The 25,217-nt window shown below is 50.6% G+C and overlaps 1 protein-coding gene across 13 annotated transcripts in view; it reads right to left on the bottom strand.

Moving 5' to 3' along the window:
• Positions 1-25,217, bottom strand: part of Rph3al (rabphilin 3A like (without C2 domains)) — a 137,973-nt gene that overhangs the window by 93,452 nt on the left and 19,304 nt on the right. Inside the window, exon 1 of one of the 13 annotated variants that reach the window (XM_060387286.1) lies at positions 11,366-11,503. The exons of 2 other annotated variants lie outside the window; for them this stretch is intronic. Coding sequence is in view for 9 of the 11 variants with exons in the window: in XM_060387282.1 (XP_060243265.1) it covers positions 10,217-10,325 (109 nt within the window). In the remaining 2 variants the exon portion in view is untranslated. Of the gene's footprint in view, positions 1-8,368; positions 8,394-10,216; positions 10,514-11,365; positions 11,504-25,217 lie in introns of those variants that run through there. 10 more of the 13 variants (XM_060387282.1, XM_060387290.1, XM_060387293.1 and 7 more) reach the window with 10 other exon arrangements.

Raw genomic sequence — 25,217 nt, 5'->3', positions numbered from 1 at the left:
CAAAACAAAAAACAAAACAAAACAGGAAAGAACAACAACAACAAACCAGGCCCATCTCCAAAGGTGCCAGGAGCTGGAAACATCTAGAGCTACTCTGTCCACCTGGTCACTATCTGGCCTCTCTTAAATTTCTCACTACTCCCGGCAGAAGCTTGCTCAATGAATCCTTGGCCCTGAGCGGTCAGCCTTGGGTATACTGGACAGGAGGTGTCCACACAGGCAGTCAGCTTGGGAAGAACACAAGTGGCAGCCACAAGCCATGGCCTGTGGGAGAAGCGGCCCAGCAGATGTGAGCAGACAAGCCCTGGGGGATCATGACAAGGGCAACAGGGCAGGAGCAGAGCCCCAAGGCTGAGGAGGGGTGTGCACGGGAGCACGGCTGAGCCCATCTGCACACACACCCACTTGCCCCAGAAGAGGCTGGGGCTCCAAGCTGAGGACACAGCTGGCACACAGAACATCACAGAGGATGCCAAAGGCAAGCCTGCTATTGGCTAGAAGACCTGCCATTCTGGAGTGCTCTCTACCGAGCTCAGAGACAGGAACGTTAACCAAGCATGGCCATCGTAGTTCAGAGCGGCCTCTGAGGTGGGATCTTAGCATCTCTCTTGACAGAGCAGTGAGCTGACCTCAGAGAGGCCGGTGCTCACCAAAGGCACACAGGTAAGTGGCAACGTGAACTCCAAGGTCAAATTCCTAAACATGGGGGCATCTGAACTCAACATTACCTGCTGTAGGGCTTGTGGGTGCACACATGCACACATGCTCAAACACACACAGTAAGTAAATGTAGATACACAAAACAAAAACCTACATGTATTACCCACAGAGTAAATAAATGCAGGCTTGCAACCAAAAATCACGTATCTTTCGGGGACTTTTCTCAACCCACATACCACACACATGTACACAATCTTTTTATTCTATACTGTTGGCTAAGTTAGAAGCAATGCTTAAAACGTTAAATGCAGAATACATTTTTTTTTTAAAGTAAGAACATACAACCCAGCTAAAAGCAGGCCTAAGATCCAAGCAGGGCTAGCTTCCCTGAGGTTCGGCACCCCGGTAAAACAAAGTAAAAACACTGAAAAGATCTGAACGCCAAGAAATTTCATGACTAGGAGCACTGAGATGGCACAGAGGCTGGCGAACTGAGTTCACTCCCCAGAACGCATGTAGGGAGGAGAGAAGTGACTCCACAAAGTTGTCCTTTGACCTCCACACACTGTACACCATGACACACCTGCCCCGGTCCTGGCACACATATACACACAAGCGCATACATACCTACATATATACATACTACACACACACACACACACACACACACACACACACACACACATAATAATAATGGTGAAGGGCTGCTAGATGGCCCAGTGAGTAAAGGTTCCGGCTGGCAAGCCTGACAATTTGAGTTGGATCTCTGGACCCCTAATGGTGAAAGGTGAGAACCAGCTCCTAAGTTTGTCCTCTAACCTCCACATAGTCCTTACTCTACGAGAATAAATAAAAGTAATTTAACTTCTGTTTTTTTTTTTTTTGAGACACGGTTTCTCTGTATACTCTGGTTGTTCTGGACTCACTCTGTAGGCCAGGCTGGCCTTGAACTCAGAGATCGACCTGCCTCTACCTCCTGAGGGCAGGGATTAAAGGCATGGGCCACCATGCCCAGCCATAATTTAATGTTTTAATTATAAAAAGCTGTAGGAGCAGCAAACAAGCACTTGGGAAGATATTGAGCATCATAACATCTTCTTAGAGTTACGGACCACAGCAGCAATGATCACACTACACATCTATTTGAATAGCCCAAATCTCAAAGTGACATCAAGTGAGGAGATGGAGCAAACAGAACTCTCACGTGCCATCTAGCATGGCTTCAGGGACCAACCTGACTCGGGTGGTGAGGGAATGAAGACATACAGACAGACATATCTGGACATGTAGCTGGGATCGGCTGACCTGGGTCCTCTGATGGAAAACTCTGCACCCTGGAAGCCCAGCGGGTTTATAGAGAGAGCTGAACAGAGAGGTGGGCTTACTGCATACAGACGCATGGAGGAGGCAGGCCCGATGCATGCAGATGAGCAGGAGGCTGCGTCTGTGGTCTATAGCTGGGCCCGGGAGGAAGGTTTAGCTAACCTCAGTAGAAGTCGCTATTGAGCAGTCTTCAGGTGGTAAACATGAGGTTGGGGGAGAAAGTCATGGTGGGATTTTCTGCAAACACTGTTCCCACTCCCACTCAGTCCCCAAAGGAAGGGTCTGCCATGCCTCTGCTCTTCGCCCAGGGAGGGCTTTGCAGTTCTCATGGGTCCTTGGCATGGCTGTCCCCTTGTTAACAACACCCATCCTCTCAGGGCTCCACTCCCTCACGGTGTCCTCCGCTCCCCAGCGACAACCACCCTGCAAAGCGGTTTTTCATGGAACTAAACAGTAATCACCGTGTCTGCAGGCCTTAAGTGGACGGCTGAACCCAGCACAAAGCCCCAGTGATGCCTAAATCCACACAGTCCAACTCTCTACCTGCTGTCCTCACTCCTATACAGACCGACCTACAATAAAGTTTAGTTCAGAAATTAGGCTCAGTAAGAGACTGACAAGCCAGGTGTGGTAGCATGCACCTATATTCCCAGCACCTGGCAGGCTGAGGTGGGAGAGCTTTGGGAGTTCAAGGCCAGCCTGGACCACATAGTGACACCAGTCCCAGAGGGAGGCAGCAAGAGTGACAATAACTCTGACTAACACATAGAGCAGCTCGGGGCAGAGGAAGGGACTGAGCAGATAGAGTGCTTGCAAGTGTAAAGACTGGAGCCCAGATTCTGGGAACCCAGAAAGGGCTAACTGGGCATGGTAACCAGTTCTCAGAAGGCTGAGGTGAGTCAGCTCCGGGGCAAGCTAGAGCTGGTGAACCCTCAGTTCATGGAGAAACTGCCTCAGTAAATGAAATGGGACGTATTTGAGGAAGACACCTGGTGTCAGCCTCCGGCCTCCACGTGCGCACCGCAGGCTTTAGAGGTAGCTCGGTGGTTAAGAGCGTTTGTGTGCTGCTCTTCCAGAGGACTCCAGAGGCCCCAAATTCAGCTCCCAGCACTCACACTGCCTGTACCACCCTCTCCTCTAGAAGGGAGATGTGACACCCTTCTAGACCTCATAGGCACAAATGTGACACACACAAAACTAAATCTTACAATGTTTTAATATGCAGTTATAACAATGTACTGTAATCGAGTGTGCGTGACTATTCTCCCACTCCTTTCAGTTCAGGCAACTCAAAGTGTTAAAGTGAGACTGTGGGCAGGAGAACACGGGAAGATCCCAGTCTTACTGTACTTTGTTGTGTTTATACAAATAAATAGTTACGCCCACACCACACTGATCTACCTATATATAGAAACTTTACTCATAATTTGAAAACAACCAAGATAGCCTTCAGTAGGTAAACAAACAAGACATGGCACAGCCCTCCAGCGAGAGACAGAAGAGGTAGGAGGAGATGCCCACACTGCCGTGTGTGGCTGAGGCACACTGCTGTGTCTTCCTGAGGCCACACACTGCCGTGTCTTCCTGAGGCCACAATGCCGTGTCTTCCTGAGGCACACTGCCGTGTCTTCCTGAGGCACACTGCCGTGTCTGGCTGAGGCCACACTGCCGTGTCTTCCTGAGGCACACTGCCGTGTCTGGCTGAGGCCACACTGCCGTGTCTTCCTGAGACACACTGCCATGTCTGGCTGAGGCCACAATGCCGTGTCTTCCTGAGGCACACTGCCGTGTCTTCCTGAGGCACACTGCCATGTCTGGCTGAGGCCACACTGCTGTGTCTTCCTGAGGCACACTGTCGTGTCTGGCTGAGGCACACTGCCGTGTCTTCCTGAGGCCACACTGCCGTGTCTTCCTGAGGCACACTGCCGTGTCTTCCTGAGGCACACTGCCGTGTCTGGCTGAGGCCACACTGCCGTGTCTTCCTGAGGCACACTGTCGTGTCTTCCTGAGGCACACTGCCATGTCTTCCTGAGGCACACTGCCATGTCTGGCTGAGGCACACTGCCGTGTCTGGCTGAGGCCACACTGCCATGTCTGGCTGAGGCCACACTGCCGTGTCTTCCTGAGGCACACTGTCGTGTCTTCCTGAGGCCACACTGCCGTGTCTTCCTGAGGCACACTGCCATGTCTGGCTGAGGCACACTGCCGTGTCTGGCTGAGGCATGCCTGCAGTTGCCTCTCCTGTGCAGGGATGGGGAAATCAGCTCTACCAGGCCACCCTGGAGGTAAGGTGCCAAGGGCAACTTGGAACACTACACCCTGTGCTGTACCAACTGGTAAATAACCGCCATCCAACTGTGCTTTATAAAGCAAGAGCAAGTGAACTCCTAAGGCAGAACCCTTCTTCCCAAATGGGGAACATTAAACTCAAGCAACAAATTAGCTTTCAGTAGCAATCAGCTTTTTAAAAATTATTGTAAGGGTTTTATTAAATAATTTTTCAAAATACAACTATGTGACCCAGCAACAGAGCACTTTTTGGTATGAGTAGAGCCCTGGATTCAACCTCACTGGACAACTTCAGAACACAGCCGCACTCAAGCGCGTACACACACACACACACACACACACACACACAGAGCAGGAGTTGAGGCCAGCCTGGAGAGGAGGAGGAGAGGAAGGGAAGAGGGGGAAGAAGAGAAATGGGAAGAGAGGGGGCGAGGGAACAGACAACCAAGCTCTGCTCTGTCTCTCCATGTATATATCACATTCATGTGGACACACGGACATACATGCGGCTACACAAATGTACACACATCACTCTATATAACTGTTTCTCCTACTTATTATTACTCTAGCTGTCTATAAGTCCAGCCCCCTGGCCCCGCTCATCACCTTGATGTAAAACAAAGTGGCACACTTAGCTCTCAGATGCCTCCCATAAGCAGCCTGAGATAACCCACTGCCTTAGACTGGTGTCTACTGCTGTGATAAGGACCCTGACTGAAAACCACATGGGGATAAAAGGGCTAATTGGCTTAGCTGTCCAGGCTACGGTCCATTGAGGGAGGCTGAGGTAGAAACTGACAGAGGCCATGGAGGAACACTGCTGACTGGTTTTCTCCTCATGAAAGCTCAGCCTGCTTTCTTATAGCACCCAGGACCACCAGCTCCAAGTGGTCCCACCCATAGTGGCCTCCTGTGCTCTCCGACACCTGTCATTAACCAAGAAATGCCCCAGACTTGCCTCCAGGAACAAGATAGTGGCATTTCTCAACTGAGGTTCCCCTTCTCAGATGACTCTAATTTGTGCTGACTTGACAAAGAGTCAACCAGGACACCTGTGAAAATTGTTCCCCTATTTTCCCCCCTGAAATCTCCACAAAATCATGCTCATCAGAACACCTATGAAATTTCCTGGGCCACCTGGAATATGCATGGCTGAAAAATGCCAAAGCAAAAAGGTCACTCCGCAGAGGCATCGTGGACCATTCCAGAGGAGCCATGGCTGTGTGTCCCAGCTGGACACAGCACTGGACCCAGGGGTTGGTGTTCCCCCAAATGCTTGCCAATGCAGCAGCTTAACCAGGGTCTGCAGGCAGTGGCTCAGCCTCCCCGGGTGAACAAAGCCCCAGTACGCACAGCTCAGGTTGGGATTAGCATCCGTGAGCCCCTGTCATAGAAAGCCTGCCCCACTGAAAAGGCACACAGCACCCTAAACCACAAGAGCAGCCAACACAGAACAGAAGCAACTGAAGAGAGAGAAGACTAGGGTGTAGGAAGAGATTCGGCACAGAACACATGCAGGTAAGAGCTGCAGGGTGGCACGCACTTGTGATCCCAGCACTTGGGAGGCAGAGTGAGTCAATCTTTGTGAGTTCTAGGCCAGCCTGGTCTACGTAGTGAGTTCTAGCGCAGCCAAGGCCATGTAAGGAGACCCTGTCTTAAAAAAAAAAAAAAATGCTCGTGGACAAAGGCAGCATGAATTATGCACTAAGTTCAAGGCTAGCCTGGACAGCTTCAAGATACCCTGCCTCAAAGTGAAAGCTAAAAGGGGGTAAAGGAAGCAGCTCAGAAATAGCGGGCTTGCCTGGCATATACAATACCCAGGGTTCAAGCCCCAGCCCTGCAAACAATAGAAAGCTTGCCCCCCACCCCTGCCAAAGCAAAACAAAACAAACAAACCAACAAACAAAACCATGGCAATGCTTACATATTTGCTTAGCGTTTTCAGGGCCAGGAGATCAATTCTAAGCAGCACGCATAAACAAGGATTTCATTTGAAAATGAACAACATGTCATTTCAATCAAACACTCCCAGATGTGTTCCGTCTGAGCCCCAAAAGATTAAGGACCAGCTGCCTCATCCACGTCCAGCAGCTGTCACTGCTGTTCTCGCTGCCTACCCCTGCCATCCTCCACCCTCATACATGCCAATCACTGCCCCATCATGTTTGGGAGGGCCGCCCGCAGTGAATCCACCTCTCAGAGTCTGAAGAGTAACATTTTCCCAAGTCTTCAGCTTCTTATTCTTTAGTCTCTGTGCGTCAGCATCCTAGAGAGAAGCAGTAGGCTACTTTCCTTCATGCTACACGCGGTCCTTTCTATGGGACTGGTTCCTTTTGGGGGGCCCTCAGCCTGTCTAAGTCATGGGCTCCTCTTTCCATAAACAGTTACAGCCCTTGCATGAGGACAGGGGCCTTCGTTATGGATAAGAACCTACAGTCTTTAGCACAAGCCTTTCCTAGGAAGCTTGTCAGTAAACCGGTCCCACGGCACTAGGAGATGAATGCTATGCCTTTGCTGGGCAGGCCCCTGCCAGCGCATGCCTAGTGACGACCCAACTGAGCTTACCTGTCAGTCTGCAAAGTCCACCCACACCTTTTGTCCTCCGATGGACAGAAGCCTCAGAACTGGCAAAACACCACTCTGCGAAATGTTGGTGCCATGACAGGCTGTGCAACTCTTTATGAGCCTTTCCCCAAAACATATTTAGGAGGAGAGGCTGGGTGGCACAGATTCTGGCCCAGCTTTGAAAAGTGTAAGATGATCGCCGCCTTAAACTTGTTTTACTTCACTTTAGCTTGCTCCATTTCTGGAAGTCTTTTCTTTTCTTTTTTATTCTTTTTCAAAAAGATTTATTTATTTATTTATAATTTATACAGTGCTCTGCCTGCGTGTGTGCCTGTGCACCAGAAGAGGACACCAGATCTCACTATAGATGCTTGTGAGCCACCATGTGGTTGCTGGGAATTGAACTCAGGAAGAGCAGCCAGTGTTCTTAACCTCTGAGCCATCTCTCCAGCCCTGGAAGTATTTTCTTAAAGTAATCGGTTTTAACAATATAGCACGTGTTGTTGTGCAAATCATACTGTACCAGACAGCCAGGAATGATGGCTTAAGACTGTAATCGCAGCAGTCAGGAGGCAGAGACAGGAGAATCACAAATTCAGGGCCAGCCTGGGATACCGAGCAACTTCCAGGCCAGCTCCTAAGGGTTCCAGGAGATCCCGCCCTCTGCAGGCCCAGGATCTGCAGAGGAGGAGGAGGTCTCCCTTGAAGCGAGGAACCTCACAGACACCAGGCAGTGGTCTGGCTTTCCTGAGATAACCATCCTCCCAGAGGCGCCAGGGAGGAAGCTTTTGGTGGCCTCTTCCTGATCACTGAGCCAGAAAGGGACACAGAGAACTAGACTGTCGGGCAGGCAGGAATCCTGTCGGCAGGAGAGTGACTGTGCCAGCCTGAGGTCACAGGGCTCCTGGCACCAACTCTGGGCAGAGCAGGCGCTCCAGGGAGCTATGAAGACAGCAAGGTCACCCTGATTCTCAAGCTTCCCCAGAAGTAAGAGAGGACAGAAGAGAGGATGCCACCTTCTGCTCACTCTTCATCCAACCTCCAGGCCAAGGAGGGCAGCCAAGCGACATCCCAGAGAGCAAACATCTATGCCAGTCCCTTTAGATGCTGAAATTATTCCATCTGGGCAGAGGTGGATCTGTGAGTTTGAGGCCAACCTGATCTATAGAGCGAGTTCCAGGACAGCCAGGGCTACACAGAGAAACCCTGTCTTCGAAAAACCACTACAGTAACAACAACAATCGCAGCTTTTCCCACCCTGAGGAACCCACTCCCAGAAATACCATCCGGTCAGCCCTGAGCAGGCCCCAATCTTAAGCTGACACCACCCTTATACCTTACCTACAGCACCAGTCAAATCAGCCCTCCAAAATGTTGCCACCCAGGACTGAGCATACCTGCATTTCACAGCCCTGCGCCCTGCACAAAGGAACAGAATGATTTATGTTCCCAGGTAGACAATTTGCCATGGTCTGGCTACAATGGCCAGCACAGGCAGACAGTCTGCAATGGATCCCTACGGTCCACTTACTGTATCACTGGACCCTGGCAGCCCCAACCCTTGCTGCCTGGCACGGAGAAGGCCCTCAAGTGAAAAAGCTGAATGCCTGGGGTTTTAAGCAGAGTTGGTGCCTGAACTGATGGAAGGAAGAAATGGGACAGTGATAAACAAACAAAGATGACCCAGGGTGCAGGGCCCCTGCTGCTGAATGAAATCCTGACCTGGGCTGTCAGCCAGGGCTGTCCCAACCAAACCCAGGCAGGAAACTGCATACTTCCTGGTGTAGCCACAGAAAAGCTTCCTCCAGCTCACTCCACCCACTCCCCTCACAGCATTCCAGAACACTCTGTGCTAGGCCTGGAGGCGCCAGGGGCTGCCACTGGGCCCCTCCTTCCCCATCCTTCTCCCTGGACATCCAGAACAGGCATCCCAGACAGCCCCAGCCACAGGCTTCTGATCAGCAGCCATGCTTAGCATCCTTTGTAACCCATGGACCAAGGCTGGCCTCATCTGCCTCAGACCTGATTCTCTCCAGAGTCAGTGGGGGATGAGCTGTGAGCCTATGGCCCTGGCTTGACCTCATAATAATACTTCTGCTTAAGCCCCAGCTTGTCATCCTGACTCCAAGTCATGATACCCATCACAAATGAGACTCTTGAAGGATAGTCATGAACCACTCTTCTCTTTAAACACCTTCAATGGTTCCTGGTGCCTCCTGAATTAAGGGTCTACACCCAGAGACTGGTGGCTCTTGATGATACAGTCCAATTCACCCTCCAGTCCCTACAGGTCTCATCCATCACAATTCAAAAAGACTCTACACCAAGATCTGTGGCCACATCTCTGGACCTATGAATCCAGTCTGTCTTTCCCTCCTGGATCCACCTCACCGGTCCTGCCCCTCCCCAACCCACCCCAGTCCTTGTGATGCATTCTGGAAGGCTGCTCCCGAGTCTCAGAGACTATTCTTCATTTCATACTTTCCTTTAAATCAACTCATGTATTCATTCAATATTTTTTCTCCCAAAGGAAACTTTCCATCTCTAGCATAAGTAGAAAACCACATACACAGGCTATTGGAAGGTTCTAATACACATTAAAATATAAGATCTTGGGTTAAAATCTCAGCAAGGCACAACAAAACACCCATGGTAGCTAATGATCAGTAAGTTGCTTTAAAAGCCCATCTCTTAGCCAGGCAGAGGCAGGTGGATCTCTGCGTTTGAGACCAGCATGGAATACATAGTGAGTTCTAGGACAGCCAGGGCTACACAGAGAAACCTTGTCTCAAAAAACAAAACCAAACAAACAAAAAGCCCATCTCTACCTGGTACTTCAAACACTAGATGTATTATAAGAAACATGGCTTTTCCTTGAATATTTATTTTTGTCTCTGTGACCCTTGGGTTCCGGCCCATCTCATGGACATCTGGGGATGGCTTGTACATCGTAACCCATCTCTCCTACACAGAGCTCAGCTTGTCACAGCATCCATCCAACAGAGGAGTCCGACTTGCTAGCTGCATAGCCCCCTCCTCTGCCTGGCCCTTGGGCCACCTGCTGTTCAACTTTCCACCAAAACTCAGAAGCTATCCACCCAGGCCCTCACATCTGTCGTGTCCCCTGGAGTAGGAAGGATGGTACAGATGGAATGTAGCGGCTAAGGCGGAGGCTCCTGGCTGTCCTCCAACCCACGGCCTTTCTGCTGCCAGGCAACTCTGTGAACCATTTACCAAACACTTTCCCAGCCTGGTGCCCCTTCCCCACAGCACAGTCCGGAAAAGCCCCTGCAGGCACCAGACAGGCACCAACCAGGTACAGCAAAATACTGCAATACTTTCCTGGCTCCTTAGAGCACAGAGAGCCAGCAGCACCTACCAGGAAGCCATGGGTCCAGCGGAGAGAGGGTTACAGGGAGCCCCAGCAGAAGGAGGGCCTCCCTTCTGTGGTGGTTGTCAAGGGCGACCCAGGTGCTGCACATCAACATTTGAACCACTCTGACTTAACTCAATAAGTAACAGCTTTACAAGGCCCAGCTGGAGCCAAACCCAGGCCTGGATTCTTTCTAGTGCAGGGAAGCTGGGCCAGGCCACGACACCACTACTGTACTGGAAACCAAGTCCCACGGTGACAGCAGCCCATGGACAAATATAGGGTGTTTCCCATCCAAGGCAGGACCTTGAGGGATGGTTTAAATCCTCTAGGGGATGTGTTTTCAGTCTGGGCACATACAAATCGCTTTCTTCCTTCCTTCCTCCCTTCCTTCTTTTCTCCCTTCCTCCCTTCTTTTTTTTTTTTAAATATTTTTATTTTTTACTTAACTTTATTTTATGTCCATTTGTGTGAAGGTGTCAGATCCCTTGGAACTGGCATTACAGACAGTTGTGAGCTGCCATGTGGGTGCTGGGAATTGAACCTGGGTCCTTTGGAAGAGCAGGCAGTGCTCTTAACCACTGAGCCATCTCTCCAGCCCCCTCCTTCCTTCTTGAGATGGGATCTTTCTGTATAGCCCAAGCTGGCCTGGAACCTAGGGTCCTACTGCTTCTGCCTCCCAAGTACTGGGGATCATAAGTGTGTGTCACCATGCCAGTAATGAAGGGTTTGTCTGTCTGTTGCTGTTAGAAAGGGCCTAGATTCTAGATACTTCTCAGAAGTGTTACCAGTTATGGCGGGGCCCAAGCCATGAGCATCACAGAGTTTCCCAGAGTCACCAAAGCCAGGAGTGGAGCCTCTGGCTGTGGTGTCTTGGTAAGAAGGAAAACTGAGGCCCTGATAATTTGACCAGTGCTACAGAAGGGCAGACTCCCAAAGGCAGCTGGCTTAGCATGAAGGGCAACGAGACAAGCCTGTTGCAGCCAGAACGTGGTCCAGCGTGTCTGCATTTGAGGGAGGAGGATGACAAGGAGCTCAAGACTGACCTTTTCATAGCACAAACAATCTAGTAAAGGGAGAAAATGTTTTTTAGCAGCCTTATCCCCACAGAGATAAAAACAAATGCTAAGAAGAGAGACCAATGGACATGGTTACCCAGAGCTTTCCAAATGGGGTTTCAAGGAGCAGGTCTTGTGCCAACTTGACACAGGCTAGAGTCATCAGGGAGGAAGGAGCCTCAGCAGAGGAGATGCCGCCACGAGATCCAGCTGAAGGCATTTTCTCAGTGATCAGTGGGGGAGGTGGGGGCAGGAAGCAGCACCCTCCACGGCCTCTGCATCAGCTCCTGCCTCCAGGTTCCCGCCCTGCTTGAGTTCCTGCCCTGACTTCCTCCAGTGTGGGATGTAAGCTGAATAAACCCTTTCCTCCCCAACTTGCTCTTTGGTCATGGTGTCAGACAGAACCCAAGGGCTGTGATGTGGTTCAGCAATGCTGAGGAAGCTGGCAAGGGAGTGGACAGCTCTCCAACCGGACCACAGGGCCACGAGTGGGGCATACACCTCCATCCCAGCACCTGGGAGGCAGAAGCAGGCAGATTGCTGTGAGTGTGAGGCCATCTCGATACACACCCCGAGTGGGCTGCCTAGTGAGACCTTGTCTTAAAAACAAAAGTAAAAACCAAAGAACCAATCCAGCCGGTTCAGCTCAGCCTTCCAGATAAGCCTTCACTTGAAGAGTCTGCAGGTTAAAACGCGCAGCAGTGGGCTGAGATGCAGCCTCGCGGCAGAGCCTTTCCCTGGTATGCAGAGGCCCGAGTCCACCCCCACACAGAAAACAGCGGGACAGTCTTCCCAGCCATCACGCAGGATTAGGAAGGCACACCTCCAGGTGTGCCTGTGAAGGCTTCTTCAGAGAGCTTAGATCACAAGGGTTCTGATTTACCGATGGATTAATCCCTCCATAGATTAGAAATACGATGGTACTATAGGCGGCAAAGCGGGAGGAGGGGCCTCACTAGAGGAAGCAGGGCACAGAGGGGATGCCCCGTCCTTTCCTGCGTCACTTTCTCCTCTGTACCCTGCCTAAGAGGTTAAACACAAAACAACAACAACAACAAAAAACAAACAAGCAAGCTTTTGCCACGTACTTCCACTGCCATGGCGCTCCATCCCTGGGCCAAATCACGCTGCACCAAACTCCCTGAAACCATGAGCTCAAATACTGCCCCCCCCCAAGTTGTTCTTCTTGGGTATTTGTTATAGCAGTACCAGAGAAGCAACTAATGAAAAGAGAAAAACAAAACCTCAGTGCGGCACCAGAAAGGGGAAGGTGACCAGTCCCCAGGCTCGTCCACTGAAAGGCGGGAGCCGAGGCAACCTGCCGCCCCAAGCCCACCGAGCTGTGGACACCCAGGTGGGGGCAATCCAAGCGGCCCTGACGTGACCCCACTGCCATGCCCCCAGCAGCATCAGGGAATCTAAGAGGCCCAAGAGCCATGTTTAGAGGCCAACTCAGTGCGCAGTAGCAAGCGGCTCACTGCCAGCTCCCCTCCTCAGGGCTGTGGGCCCTCCTTCCCGCCCTGGGGCTGTGGAGGCGGGAGACAAAATAGCCCCAGCTCCTCAGCAACGCCTGAGCAGGAGCTGCCCATGAGAAAGCCCTTCCCTGCTTCGGCCTGCTGCCTTCACAGTGAACTCTTGTAAATTTTGGACACTTTGTACACTTTATAACCCCTCAGGGTGGAAAAGTGGCCAGACCTCTGCCTGAGGAGGCTCTGGCAGCCCACCACCCCTCTGTCCAGACCTCTGTAACTGTCATCTCCAGCCCCTCAGGCGGACTCATCCCACATTATGCAAATTTGAAGTGAAAAGGCCTGACAAAAACCCACCAATCCCTGAACAGGAAAGCCCACCAATCCCTGAGCTCCCCAAGCTTAGGACTTGAAATTCTACCAATCCACACTCTGGAAATCTCTCCCCCCCCACCCCCAAAAACCCCGCCCCCTAAGATTTCCTATATAAAGGCTGTGTTTGCCCCAGTTCCCTGTTGCCGTCTGGGAGCAGAGGCAGCTGCTCTTAGATTTGTCCCTTCTCTACTGGATTCTTCCCTTCAGGAAATCTCTTAAGAGATTTACTGCCTGCTGTGATTCACTCATCAGAGGAAGAAGAAATGAAGAAGGAGCGGCTCCCAGGCTGCCAAGCTCAGTTCATCCGGGATTGGGCCACCCCGCTCCCTTGGGAGCTGCATCACTTGGAGAAGGGGCTGAGCTCAGGCTCCTAAGCTCATCAGGGGTTGGAGAAACCCTCCCCTGGGAGCCGCAACATCTCTGTTGAGGAAGCCTCCTCTCAGAGCTGTGTGGTTCCTGGGTTTCCATGCCTCAGGATACCCTTGGGACACTGACCCACCTTCCCAACCCTCAGAGCTGTGTCTCGGATTTGTGGCCTTGGGGTTGTGGGTTTCCCTGACACTCTTCAACCTGGGTACGAGAAGGCAGGCCACCACCAGCAACCAGAAAACAACGGCCACAGAGCAGCTGTACTAGGAAGCAGCTGTGCACACGCCGTGAGCTCCAAAGCTTTAAGGGGTGCCTCCTTTTGTCAGGACCCAGGCTGTCTGCCCTGACCATTCCCTGCAGGACCATCACCAGATGGACCTCTTCACAGACTGCACATGATACCAACATCTGGTCAAGGTCTGAGCCAAGATGAGCATCCCAAAGAGACTCAAGGAGAGCCAAGTGGTGCTAGGGACCAGCATCCTGGGACACAAGCATATTAGAGAGAAGCTGTTTTCCCCTGAACATGGCAGCTTACTGCATGTGAAGGTTCCACGTGAGGGATTTCCTGTACAGGGCGGTGGGAAGTCTTCATGAGAAGGCTTAGGATGCCCCTTATAGGAAGATGTGAAGAGGCCTAGTGTCCACACTCTGGATACCCCAGAACAGCAGCAATGCCACACACCGCTAAGCACATGGGAGCCTTAAGCCTGAAGCACAAAGGTCCAGATAGCTGTGCATCTTGAGCTGGGAAGACAATTCTACCTTTAGCAATGCAAAGGCCATCTCTGTGTGTTATCTCTTCTCTGTGTGATGGATATCCATCTTGCCTGTCCAGCTTCCTTCTTCAGGTTTAAATAATCACGTCATCCTTCTGGAGAAGATAAACTGGCCCCTGCTTCTTCCTCCTTAGGGGTGAGCATGACTGGGAACCTATTAAGATATCCACCACCCTCCTCCACTTCCTGGAGAGTGATTGGCTAAAGGCCTAAGCCAAGGTATGTCTTCCCTGGGTTACTGAGAAGTTCAGCTTTGTGACAGTGAGCTGTGGTAACAGTATTGTCAGGAATCGAGCAACACAGAGAGCATCGTGGTGTGCATAGTGTCTGCACGGGAGGTGAGTGGCAGAGATTGACACGGGAAGTGAACAGTGGGTAGAGTGGTGCCACTGGTGCTGGCATGAGAAATCCTGTGGCCATCTTACCGCCGCTCAGAAACAGCCAGTCTGGAAATGATGCTCAGAGCAGTCAACAGATGGAGGCACATGCTCCTGAAGACGCCGTCAGTCACTGGATGCAGCCAAGCCTGACCCTCGTTTACGGGGCCCTGGCTGTCAGGCTCACAGTCCCGTTTTTGCTGGGCTCTTACTTGTGATCACGAACTCTGAGAGAAATCACCTCTGCAGATCTGAGAAGGCAGCAGGACTCATACACATGCTAAATTGATTCAGCCCTGGGGAGAGCTGTCTGCCTGAAGCTAACTGTCCTCTGAGGCCTGGCTCAGAGATACCACGGCAGAGCTTGCCTTCCTTCCTATCTCCAGCGTCCATTCCCTGGCCAACTTTACTCCTCTGCTGTAGCCATGGGGCCCAAAGGGAGCCCCAGTCCCTGTGCTGCTTCTGTGGTCCCTGGATGGTGTCTGTCACCTGCTGTCTATGTCTCCAGTGAGCTCGTCCCAGACCCTGGCCCATCTCCTGGGCTGCACACTGCGACTGTGTTACCCACCTCTGCCCATCCCTCTGAGGCCTGGCTCAGAGATACCACGGCAGAGCTTGCCTTCCTTCCTATCTCCAGCGTCCATTCCCTGGCCAACTTTACTCCTCTGCTGTAGCCATGGGGCCCAAAGGGAGCCCCAGTCCCTGTGCTGCTTCTGTGGTCCCTGGATGGTGTCTGTCACCTGCTGTCTATGTCTCCAGCAGCTCGTCCCAGACCCTGGCCCATCTCCTGGGCTGCACACTGCGACTGTGTTACCCACCTCTGCCCATCCCTCAGCTTCTATGAAAGTGCACCCAGAAGGATCACAAGAAAGAAGGAGCCTTGCAGACATGAGAACCCTCAGCAGGATCCTCAGAGTTCCTGGCTTCACACAGTCAGTCCAGGAGTCACCAGCGTGGGCTTTGTCATCACTGCTGCCACACTCTCTAAAGAAAAAAGTAAATGCTAAATTGCTTCATCCATGAACATGCAAAGTTTGCAAGGAGACAGAGATGACAGAGAGTGTTCACATGGGAAGAATAAGTAATTTGATAATTAATACACATAGGAAGTTGCTAACTTAGTGACTGTGACACTTTAAAAAGCTTCAGAGAAAGCCGGGAAGATGGCTCAGCAAGTAAAATCACTTACCACGCAAGCCTGGGGACCTGAGTTTGTCTCCCCCAGAAGCCACGTAAAGGCCAGATACAGCAGTGCAATCATCTATAATTCCAGAGCTCCTAAGGGGAAGTGGGAGGCAGGAACAGAAGAGCCCCCACTTCTTGGTTACTTATCTCAGTGCTGTGGTGGTTTGAATGAGAACAGCCCCAGAGACCCATAGATGGGAGCCTTTGCCCCCTTTTGGTAGAACTAGTTGGGAAGGATTGGGAGGTGTGACCTTAATGGAGGAGGTGTGTCACTGGGTTTTAAGGCTTCAAAAACCTGTGCCATTCTACACTAGCTCTCTTCCTGCCTCCTACTTGCAGGTACAGATGTGAACTCCCAACTAAGTTGCCTTGGTCACAGTATCTTACCATCACAATAGAAGAGCAAGACACTGACAAGAGACAGCTTTTAAAAGGAGAGGCTTGTTTTGGCTCACAGTTTAAAGGATACAGTCCATCATGGTGGAGGAGAGATGGCGAGAGCTCGAGGCAGCTGGTCACATTGCATCTACAGCCCGGAAGTGGAGAAAGATGAGGGCTGATACCCAGTCAGCTTTGCTCTCTTTGTGCAGTCCAGGACCCAAGCCCAGGGAATGAGGCTCTTCAGTATATAATCTCTCATAAGCATGGTCAGAGACTAACTTACGCTAAACAATCCCTCCCAGGGTGGGGGTGGAGGGGCCTGAAGGCATGCCACCTCAGCCATCCCAAATCTTGCCATATTGGCAATCAGTACTCAACATCGAACCCAGGATGCTCACAGGTCACTAACTGGATGACTAAGGTACACCACCCTGGGGTAGCAAGCGGGAAACGACAGAGACCCTGTCTCTAATGACGTGGAAGAGCAGGGGCTGACCCAGGCTGTCCTCAGAGCTCCACATGCCATGGCATGCCTGTGCCACATTCATACACATAAATGAGTGTGCACGCACACAAACGCTCAAGAGAATGGTTGCGATGGTGCAGACCTTTGATCCCAGCACTAGGGAAGTAGAGGCTTGAGGATCAGGAGTTCAAAGGTCATTTTTGCTACAGAGTGAGTTCAAAGCCAATCTGGGCTACATGAGACCTTACTGTTAAAGAAAAGAAGGGATGGGGAAAGTAGAGAGGGAGAAAGAAAGGAAAACAGAAGCTCAAAGGAGGAAAATAGTCGTAACTCAGGTGAAGGCAGGCCTACAAACACGTTTTAAACAACAAAAACGTGTTTTGGTGGAGTTATTCGGTGAATCAGCTGTACAAAGTCCTCCTGAAGGGGTAATCTGGGTCAGTGGAAGAATGGTCAGCGTGGGGGCCTAGAGCTTGATGTAGGCGGGTTGCTCCTCAAGCCAGTGGGAGCAGGGGAATCAAGATGCTGTGCATTCTGACAAGGCCTCTGTGACCCCTAAGCTTGTTTCCCAGCTCTTTCCCACTACATCCTAAAGAGCACCCAATACAGGTCAGGAGGCTCTCCACCCAGAACACCCTCCCCACCCTCAGTCCCCTGATACTGCCACCATCCCTCACACTGCGAGAGCAAGTAGGTTTCCTGTAGCATGTAGATTCTAAATAAGTAGTGAAGTCTGCTGGAGTAGTATGCTTCAAAGAAGCAAGGCACCCTGAGTTTCAGAGCGGAAGCGATCGATTAGCGATGTCCACTGCAGGTGCAGGCAGAGAACAGCAGCACCTGCATATCACACACTTTCCATACGCATTTTGCTCCTCACTGAGAGTCCAGTGGGTGACCGCCAAGTGAGACATTCCCTTTAGCTCTAACGTGCCTGGTGTCTCTCTCCTTAGAGATCACATGAGCCACGTCACTGATATTTTCTTCCTGCCTTGATTACCCATCAGAGTTAGATGTCTGACTCAAATATAGTATAATGTGTTAAACTCTAGGGCCTGAATATATAGTCTCAGTCTCTCCCTGGTTTTGACATTTTGGTTAATCTATGTTCCTTCTGATCTTATTTTCATGGGCTTCTATTTAATTACATATGTTCATATAAACAGAGGATATAAATGTGTGTCTGCGCACATACTATATCCATACATAGGTCTGGTACATCGCACCCACTTTATCTTTTTATTATAAACACATATTTGTACATTTCTTATATAGGACATGTGGAGAAACATTTTCTAGGCATCCTCAATTTCCACATGCACCATGACAGAGTACAGAGTGGTATAGAGGGATAATGAGAAAAACAACACAGCAGAAGGCACAGTCTCTGCCTGAAAGGGTCAGAGTACAGGTAGGGCCTTGGGAGGAACGGGGTGCCAACGAACCGAAGCCAGGCTCTCCACCAAGGTGCTCGCTCCTGGAAAGGGGGAAACGGCCCTCAGAGCCGCCCCTCCCTGCCCAGCCACGCTGAGGTTTTATCAACTATTAAGTGCCTCTAACCCAGCCTGCCCCCACTCCCCACTCAGCGGCAGCAAGCTAAATGCAGGGGTTAGTGGCTGTGTGGGCCGACACCAGCTCCGTGCACACGGCTGGCAATTAGGATTGGAGGCAACATTCTAGAAAGACAACAGCGCCAGGCCATGAATAATGATACAGCAAGCCGCGCAGCCTCCTTATAAATGCCGCAGGGATTCTAAGTGAAAAAAGCCCTCACAGCCCACATCTGCATTCAGACTGTCCCTGTCCCCCTCTGATGTCTGAGAGCGGCGGCAGACTGGAGAACTTCTATGCTTTGCTTCTCCCAGCAAGGGAGGAAACCCAGCCAAGATCAATCATACTGCTCAGGACCAGAGACGCGGCCCCCAGCACGAAGGGCCTGGTCCTGGCAGCCCCCTGACACCGCTGTGCCCACATAGAAAGGGTGGCACAGCATGCAGCGCCTGTGGGCCAGCTGAAAGAGGAGGATGAGCCAAGCCAGGACACAGCAGGGCAGTGTGGGCAGGTGCCCCTCACGCGGGCTTCACAGCCAGTCCCGTCCCCTTCAGTCCCAGTTATAAGCCTATTTATTCCGAGATCACCAGGGCTCTGCATCTCAATCAGCAGGCAGAAAGGAGACATGGCTTGACTGGGGGCCTTTTCAGTCAGTTTTACGGAAGGATACAGGCCAGGCCTTTCTTTCCCGGGGGTGACTAACAATTTGCAAAGGTAGTAAGACTTTCGATATTCTAGAATCTTACCCGCCCAGTAAAGGGCTAAGAAGGGGAGGAGGAGAGACGGAAAGCTGTGTCTGCAAATGAATTCAAGGGACAGAAGCCTGTGCAGTTAGTCCCTCACAGCAGACTAATGGGAATGCTGAGTTTACCACGTAAGGGCGGGGGGGGGGGGGGCTTTAAAACAAGGTAACCTGGCATCCAGGCGGATGGCCCCAGAAGCTCTGAGTTTATGCTGTGACCACCCAGCCCCCTCAGTCCAAGTCTCTACCTTAATAACCTGGAAAACTGGGGGAGGGGAACAGTAGGGCTAGGGTACAGCTCAGCGAGCCTGAAGCTGTGGGTTAGATCTCCAGCAGCAAAAGCGGGGACTGGGAGGACGGGTGGAGACCGAGCCGTATGTCCGGCCAGGAGACACAGAGTAGGCAGGCGCCGGCCTTCCCTCCAGAACCCATGCCCCACCAGTCCTTCAGGGTCCGGATGGGCAGACTGACGTCAGCTTTTGTGGGCTGCTCCAGTGCCTGGACCGTGAGTCCCTGGCTCTGCTCGATCGCCACCATTTGCTACCGGCCCAGGTCAGCCACAGCTACGCAGCAGCCTGCCTCAGATGGCACGCATTTCCCGCCACCCCGAGCGAGGAGGACCTGGGGGTATCCTGACCGGCACCTGGAGGAGCAGGGGTCTGTGTACCAGGCAGGGCGCCAGGTCTGCCTCCAACTAGCAGGGTGACCTTGAACACCGAACCTTCTGAAACGCAGTTCCCTGTGTCTGGGCAGCTGCTGCCTCCCCAGATCCTCAGCTGCCATCACAGTGAGCTCAAAAGGCCAGTCCTCGCCTGCAGCCAAGGTTTGAAATCGCCCCAGTGGGTGGCTTCCTATTGCTGCTGTATAACACCAAAGCTTTCCTACCTACCAGGGCCTCTGCCTGTCCCTTACTGGCACGCTCTCCCCTCAGGCCTGCCGGGCCCTGATGCAATCCCTTTCACCTAATTATCTCTGTTAAATTTCTGTTGTTGTTGTTTTTAGCACCATTTGAGATACAATTCAAAAACCACAGAACTTGCCCTTTCTAAAGCTTCCAGCTCAGTGGGTTTCTGCAGTCACAGGGCTGTGCAGCCATCACCAGTGTTGAATTTCTGAGCATTTTCAATGCCCCAGAAAGAAAGCATTAGCAGTCACTCCGATCCCTCTTCTCAGCCCCTGGAAAAGACTGATCTACTTTCTGTCTTGTGGATTTGCATATTCTGGGTGCTGCATATAAATGGAGTCATACAATACATGACCTTTTTATTCACTATTTCATTTTTTTTCCTGTTCTAATCTTTATTACTTCTCTCCTTTGCTTGCTTTGGGTTTAGTTTTCTTTTCCTTTGCTGGTTTCTTATAGCCGAAGATTATTGACCTAAGGCCTTTTCCCAGCCTTTTTAAATATAGACACCCACAGCCATATATTCTGTAAGTCTTTAAAGATTTCTTCATTTTTAATTATTTGAATGTGTATATGTGTCTGTGAGTTCAGGTGCCCAGGAGGCCAGAGGCATCTGGTCCCCTGGAGCTGGAGTTACAGGGCAGTTGTGAGCCTGAAGTGGCTTCTGGGACCTGCACCCCATCCTCTGGAAGAGCAGCCAGTGCTCTCAGCTGCTGAGCCAGCTCTCCAGCCTCTGCAAGCGTTAAAATGTTACATTTTCTTCCTTTCTTCCTTCTTTCTTTTCTTTTTTGCCTTCAAGCGCTTCCTAATTTCACTTTGAGTCCTTCTTTTAGTATTTGGAGGAAATTACTCTCTATATCCTTGTGAATCCCCCAATTTCCTTAGATTTGGTGCGCTAACTTACATCCCAACATAGCTAGAGAACATACTCTGTATGACTTCAGTTCCTTTAAATTCACTGAGATGTGTTTTTCAGCCTCACATGGACAATGCTTCATGTATACCTGTGAGGAGCCAGGCGGAGCACTCTACCTGTTAAGCCTCATCGGTTTATAATGCCAAGTCTTTTATTTCCTTACTGATCCTCAGCCTACATACGCATCCATCATTGCAAATAAGGACTTGGGTCTAGGTAGCACGTGCCTGTTTTCCCAGCATTTAGGAGGTTGAGGTAAGAGAACTGCAAGTTCAAGGCTGGCCTGTGCCATAGAAGACCTTGTTCCAAAAATTAGAACAGAGCTGGGAGGTGGTGGTGGTGCAGGCCTTTAATCCCAGCACTCGGGAGGCGGAGGCAGGTGGATCTCCGTGATTTAGAGTCCAGCCTGATCTATATAGAGAGTTCCAAGCCAGTGAAGCCTACTTAGTGAGACCCTATCTCGAAGATAAAATAAAATTTAAAAATTAAAAATAAATAAAGAGAAAGATCTGGAAATCTACAATTATCATTGTTGAATCCCCTAGTTTCCCCCATTATTGCTGTTAATTTTACTCTCTGAAGTTTGGGGTTGTTATGGGTAAGTATATGCTTACAAGTGTTATAATTTCCTAGTAGATCGGCTTTTTAGCATCTTAAGTGTCGTTATTCATTTCCGTTACAATGTGTGTGTAATGTGCGTGTGCACTCTCACTGTGCATACACAGACACATGGGGAGCCCAAGAGCAGGGCATCAGATATCTTTCCCTAACGTTCTTTACCTTCTCTTGATGAGCCTCAAGCTCTCCATTGGGCAAGGAAGTGAGGCTCTTCCTTGACTCCCAAGACCCTCCTTTCTGTGCCACCCACCCAGCACTGGGGTCATGGCATGCGTGGCTACGCCCAGCTCTTACACGGGTGCTGGGGAGTGGACTCAAGCCCTCGCCTCTGCACTTCCACCCACTGAGACACCTCTCTGTGGGGGCCCACGTCCCACTCCTACCACGGTGCTGGCAGCGTGAGCCCCAGGCAAGCGCTCCAGCGCCGACCGACGCCCCCAAGCCAGCTTTTGTCTTAGAGTCTATTCCGTCTGGTGTTTCATAGACACTTTACAGGTACTGTATACGTATACTGTCTACGTGTGCACATGTGTGCACGGACAAGCATGCGTGCCATGGCATGCATGTGGAGGTCAGACAAGGACATCTTTCAGGAATTGTTTCTCTCCTCCTACTGAGGTGGTCAGGCTTGGAGGCAAGTGCTTTCACCACTGGACCTTGTGTTAGATATTTTTTGCATAAGTTTCCATTAATCATTAATCTTTTATTACATTTTAAGCTAATTCCTAACTGGTTTTGATTGTGTGTGTGTGATGTGATATGTTAGGGATCAAACCCAGGGCTGTGCACGTGCTAGGCAAATTCTTTATCACCGAGCGACATCCCCATCCTGTTCAATTACCATTTTAATTTAAAACCACCTAGCTTGGATTAACACTGATTTAGTCTCAATAACACACAACAGCTCTGCCGTGCCACACGGTCGTGAGCTGCACAGTGTTGCTTCATGGAGCACATACACAACAGTGGTCTCCTAACCTGCATCACCCAGGGGCTGGAGCCCTCTCGGTTCGTGTACACTCTGTGCTGTCCACACAGTGATCAGCTGCCTAGCTCTGGACTTCTCCCAGCCTGTACTTGCTAAGTGAAACATGACTTAATTTTCTTCCCTCCTCTCTCCTCTGAGTTATTACTGTCACAGAAATTATCTTTTTATGGCATAAGCCTATTAGCAGTTTTATAATTGCTTCTTTATACAGTAGTCTTATTAATCAGATAGAAGAACTACAAACAAAATGTATTTATGCCTTTCAAGGTGCTCTTCATTTCCTCACATGGATTTGAGTCACTCTACAGTACCCTTTATAGTACAGCCCAAGGATTCATTTTAGACTTTCTTAGAATATCTAACGACAATTTTTCTCAATTCTCTTTTCTTTTCTTTCTTGTTTTTGTGTTTGTTTTCTGAGACAGGGTTTCTCTGTGTAGCCCTGGCTGTCCTGGAACTCACTCTGGAGACCAGGCAACCAGGATAGCTTTGACCTCACAGAGGTGCATCTGCCTCTGCCTCGTGAGTGCTGAGATTAAAGCATATGCCACCTTGGCCTGGCCAATTCTTTAATTTTTTAAAAAAATAACTTATCTGAAATGTTTCGTTTCTCCTTTATTTGTTTATTTATTTATTTAGTGTGTGCGGGTGTTTGGCTTCCATCTCTATCTGTGCACCACATGTGGACCTGGTGCTTGCAGAGGCCAGGAGAGGGCACCAGAGCCCCTGGACCCAGAGTTACCCAGGGTTGTGAGTCACCATGTGGGTTCTGGGACTAGAACCAGGGTTCCCTGGAAGAGGAGGAAGCGCCCCTGACCAGGGAGCCACCTCTCCAGCCCCTTCTCCCCAGCCCCTTTTGAAGGACAGCTCTTTAGGATGTAAGACTTGATTGACAGTTTCCATCACCTCTGTTTCACCCCATACCTAGCAGTAAGCTTGTTAAACTTTTCCTGTGTTTTTGCTTAACATTTGTTTATTTACATGGGCGCATACACACATGAACACCACGGCACACATGTGGAGGTCAGAGGACAACGTGCAGGAATTGGTTCTCTCCTTCTCCATGTGCATTCTGGGAGCTGAACTTGGGTTGTCCGGCTTGGTGACAAGTGACTTTACCCTCTGAGCCACCTTGCCAGCCCAGCATAAACTTCCTAAGGATTATTGACTAATTTTTTTCATTGATTATTATATCACATATATATATTTTGAACTGTGGTCTCACTATGTAGCCCAGGCTAACCCTGCACTTGTAATCCTCCTGCCTCAGCTTTGGAGTTGCTAGTGTGTACCAGCAGGTCCAACTTTGCTGCCTACTTGTTAAGAAACTTTAACTCAGTTGAGCTCAGCCCTCTCTCCTTCCCTAGACAAGGTCAGGCTCTTTGCCACCTGTAGCCCTGTGCTCTGTAATCTTCCTTTGTAGTGATTATCACATTAGGTAACAAACCTATCTGTCAGAGTGTTCTCCCATTATTTAAATCTAAATTCCAGAAGCCAAGACCCAGCTCTCTCACTGGCAGCAAAAGAACCTGGCACACTCCAGATACCCAATAAACATTTACTCAGGGAATGAATGACACTCACCAGAGAAGGCTGACTACTGCATTCAGCTTTTCACCGCTGAAAAAATACTAAACAGCCATGTCCCGATGTGCTGGTCTGGTGGGAGATGTTCTTCCCTGACCCCTGACTTCAGGTTTGGCCATGTGACTTGTTTTGGCCACTGGGATGCTCCTGAATACGAGCATCCCAGGTGAAATGACCTGGTACACTGTATAACTGAGCTAGCTCCTTGCCTCCAGACCCCTGTTCCAAGTGAGCTCAGAGACAGATGGGTTAGATTTTAAGAACAACTCACAGTGTGAAAGCAACCATAGCTCACTGTAAACAGCCCCGATCAGTGAAACCTCATTTGACTCACGGACTGAGAGATCCGCGCTGTTGCTTGAAGTCAAGCAGGTTGGAGTGGTTGCGCTGTTGTGCTGTTTCATGAGGTGAGTAGGCCGCACGTGCTGGGGAGCCTGCAGACCAGGAGGGTGTCCTGGGACACCTCCTCTGTGTGTCCCTTATGTGGCCTCACGGGGTTACAGACGGATTCACCGGACAGACATACACCCCCAGTTTGCCTCTGCCACCTGAGGGCCCAGTTCCTTCCCCTGCTGACTGCCCCCAGGACCATCCCAGAAGCACAAAGCAGCAGCCTAGGGTCCATGTTCCCAGAACGCACCAGCAGAGCTCACAGGATCAGCTTCCCAGAATTCTATGACCCTGCTACTGCAAGACACAAAGACACATTCTCAGCAGCAGTCTTGAATGGTGCCAGCCATACAACGAGGACATGGCAGGACTGAGGCTGAGGACAGAGCTCAGGGCAGAAAGTTTGAGTGCGCGCGCAGCACACACACACAACACACACACAACACACACACAACACACACACACACACACACACACCCTGCAGTTCTTCTCCCGGGGGAGCTGGGAAAGGTTGCACACCCTCAGCTGTTCTTGGGCAGACCTCTGATTGCCTCTGCTTATAAACTCAGGATATAGGCAGGCATCATTCTCCCTAATACTAAGTCAGTGTGTGATGGGGGATGTATTTATGTGGAGGCAAATCGGGAGCTAAATGTTATTCAAACAAACAAACTACAACAAAAATCAAGGATCAAAGAAAACAGGTACCATGCCAAAGAGCCATCTCCAGAAGCACCATGATTAAGCTGAGCATCAAGTCTGACTCAGCTTGCTCAGCTGCCCCAGAAACCAGGCGAGCACTGGGGCCATGCAACGCCGTTGTGACCAGACAATGGTGGTTCTGAAGCCCATTCA

Source organism: Meriones unguiculatus, chromosome 7, assembly GCF_030254825.1.
Source record: "Meriones unguiculatus strain TT.TT164.6M chromosome 7, Bangor_MerUng_6.1, whole genome shotgun sequence".
In the NCBI taxonomy this organism is placed as follows: Eukaryota; Metazoa; Chordata; class Mammalia; order Rodentia; family Muridae; genus Meriones; species Meriones unguiculatus.
Note: the sequence above shows the minus strand (reverse complement) of the source record. Positions and strands in the feature narration are given on the sequence as shown.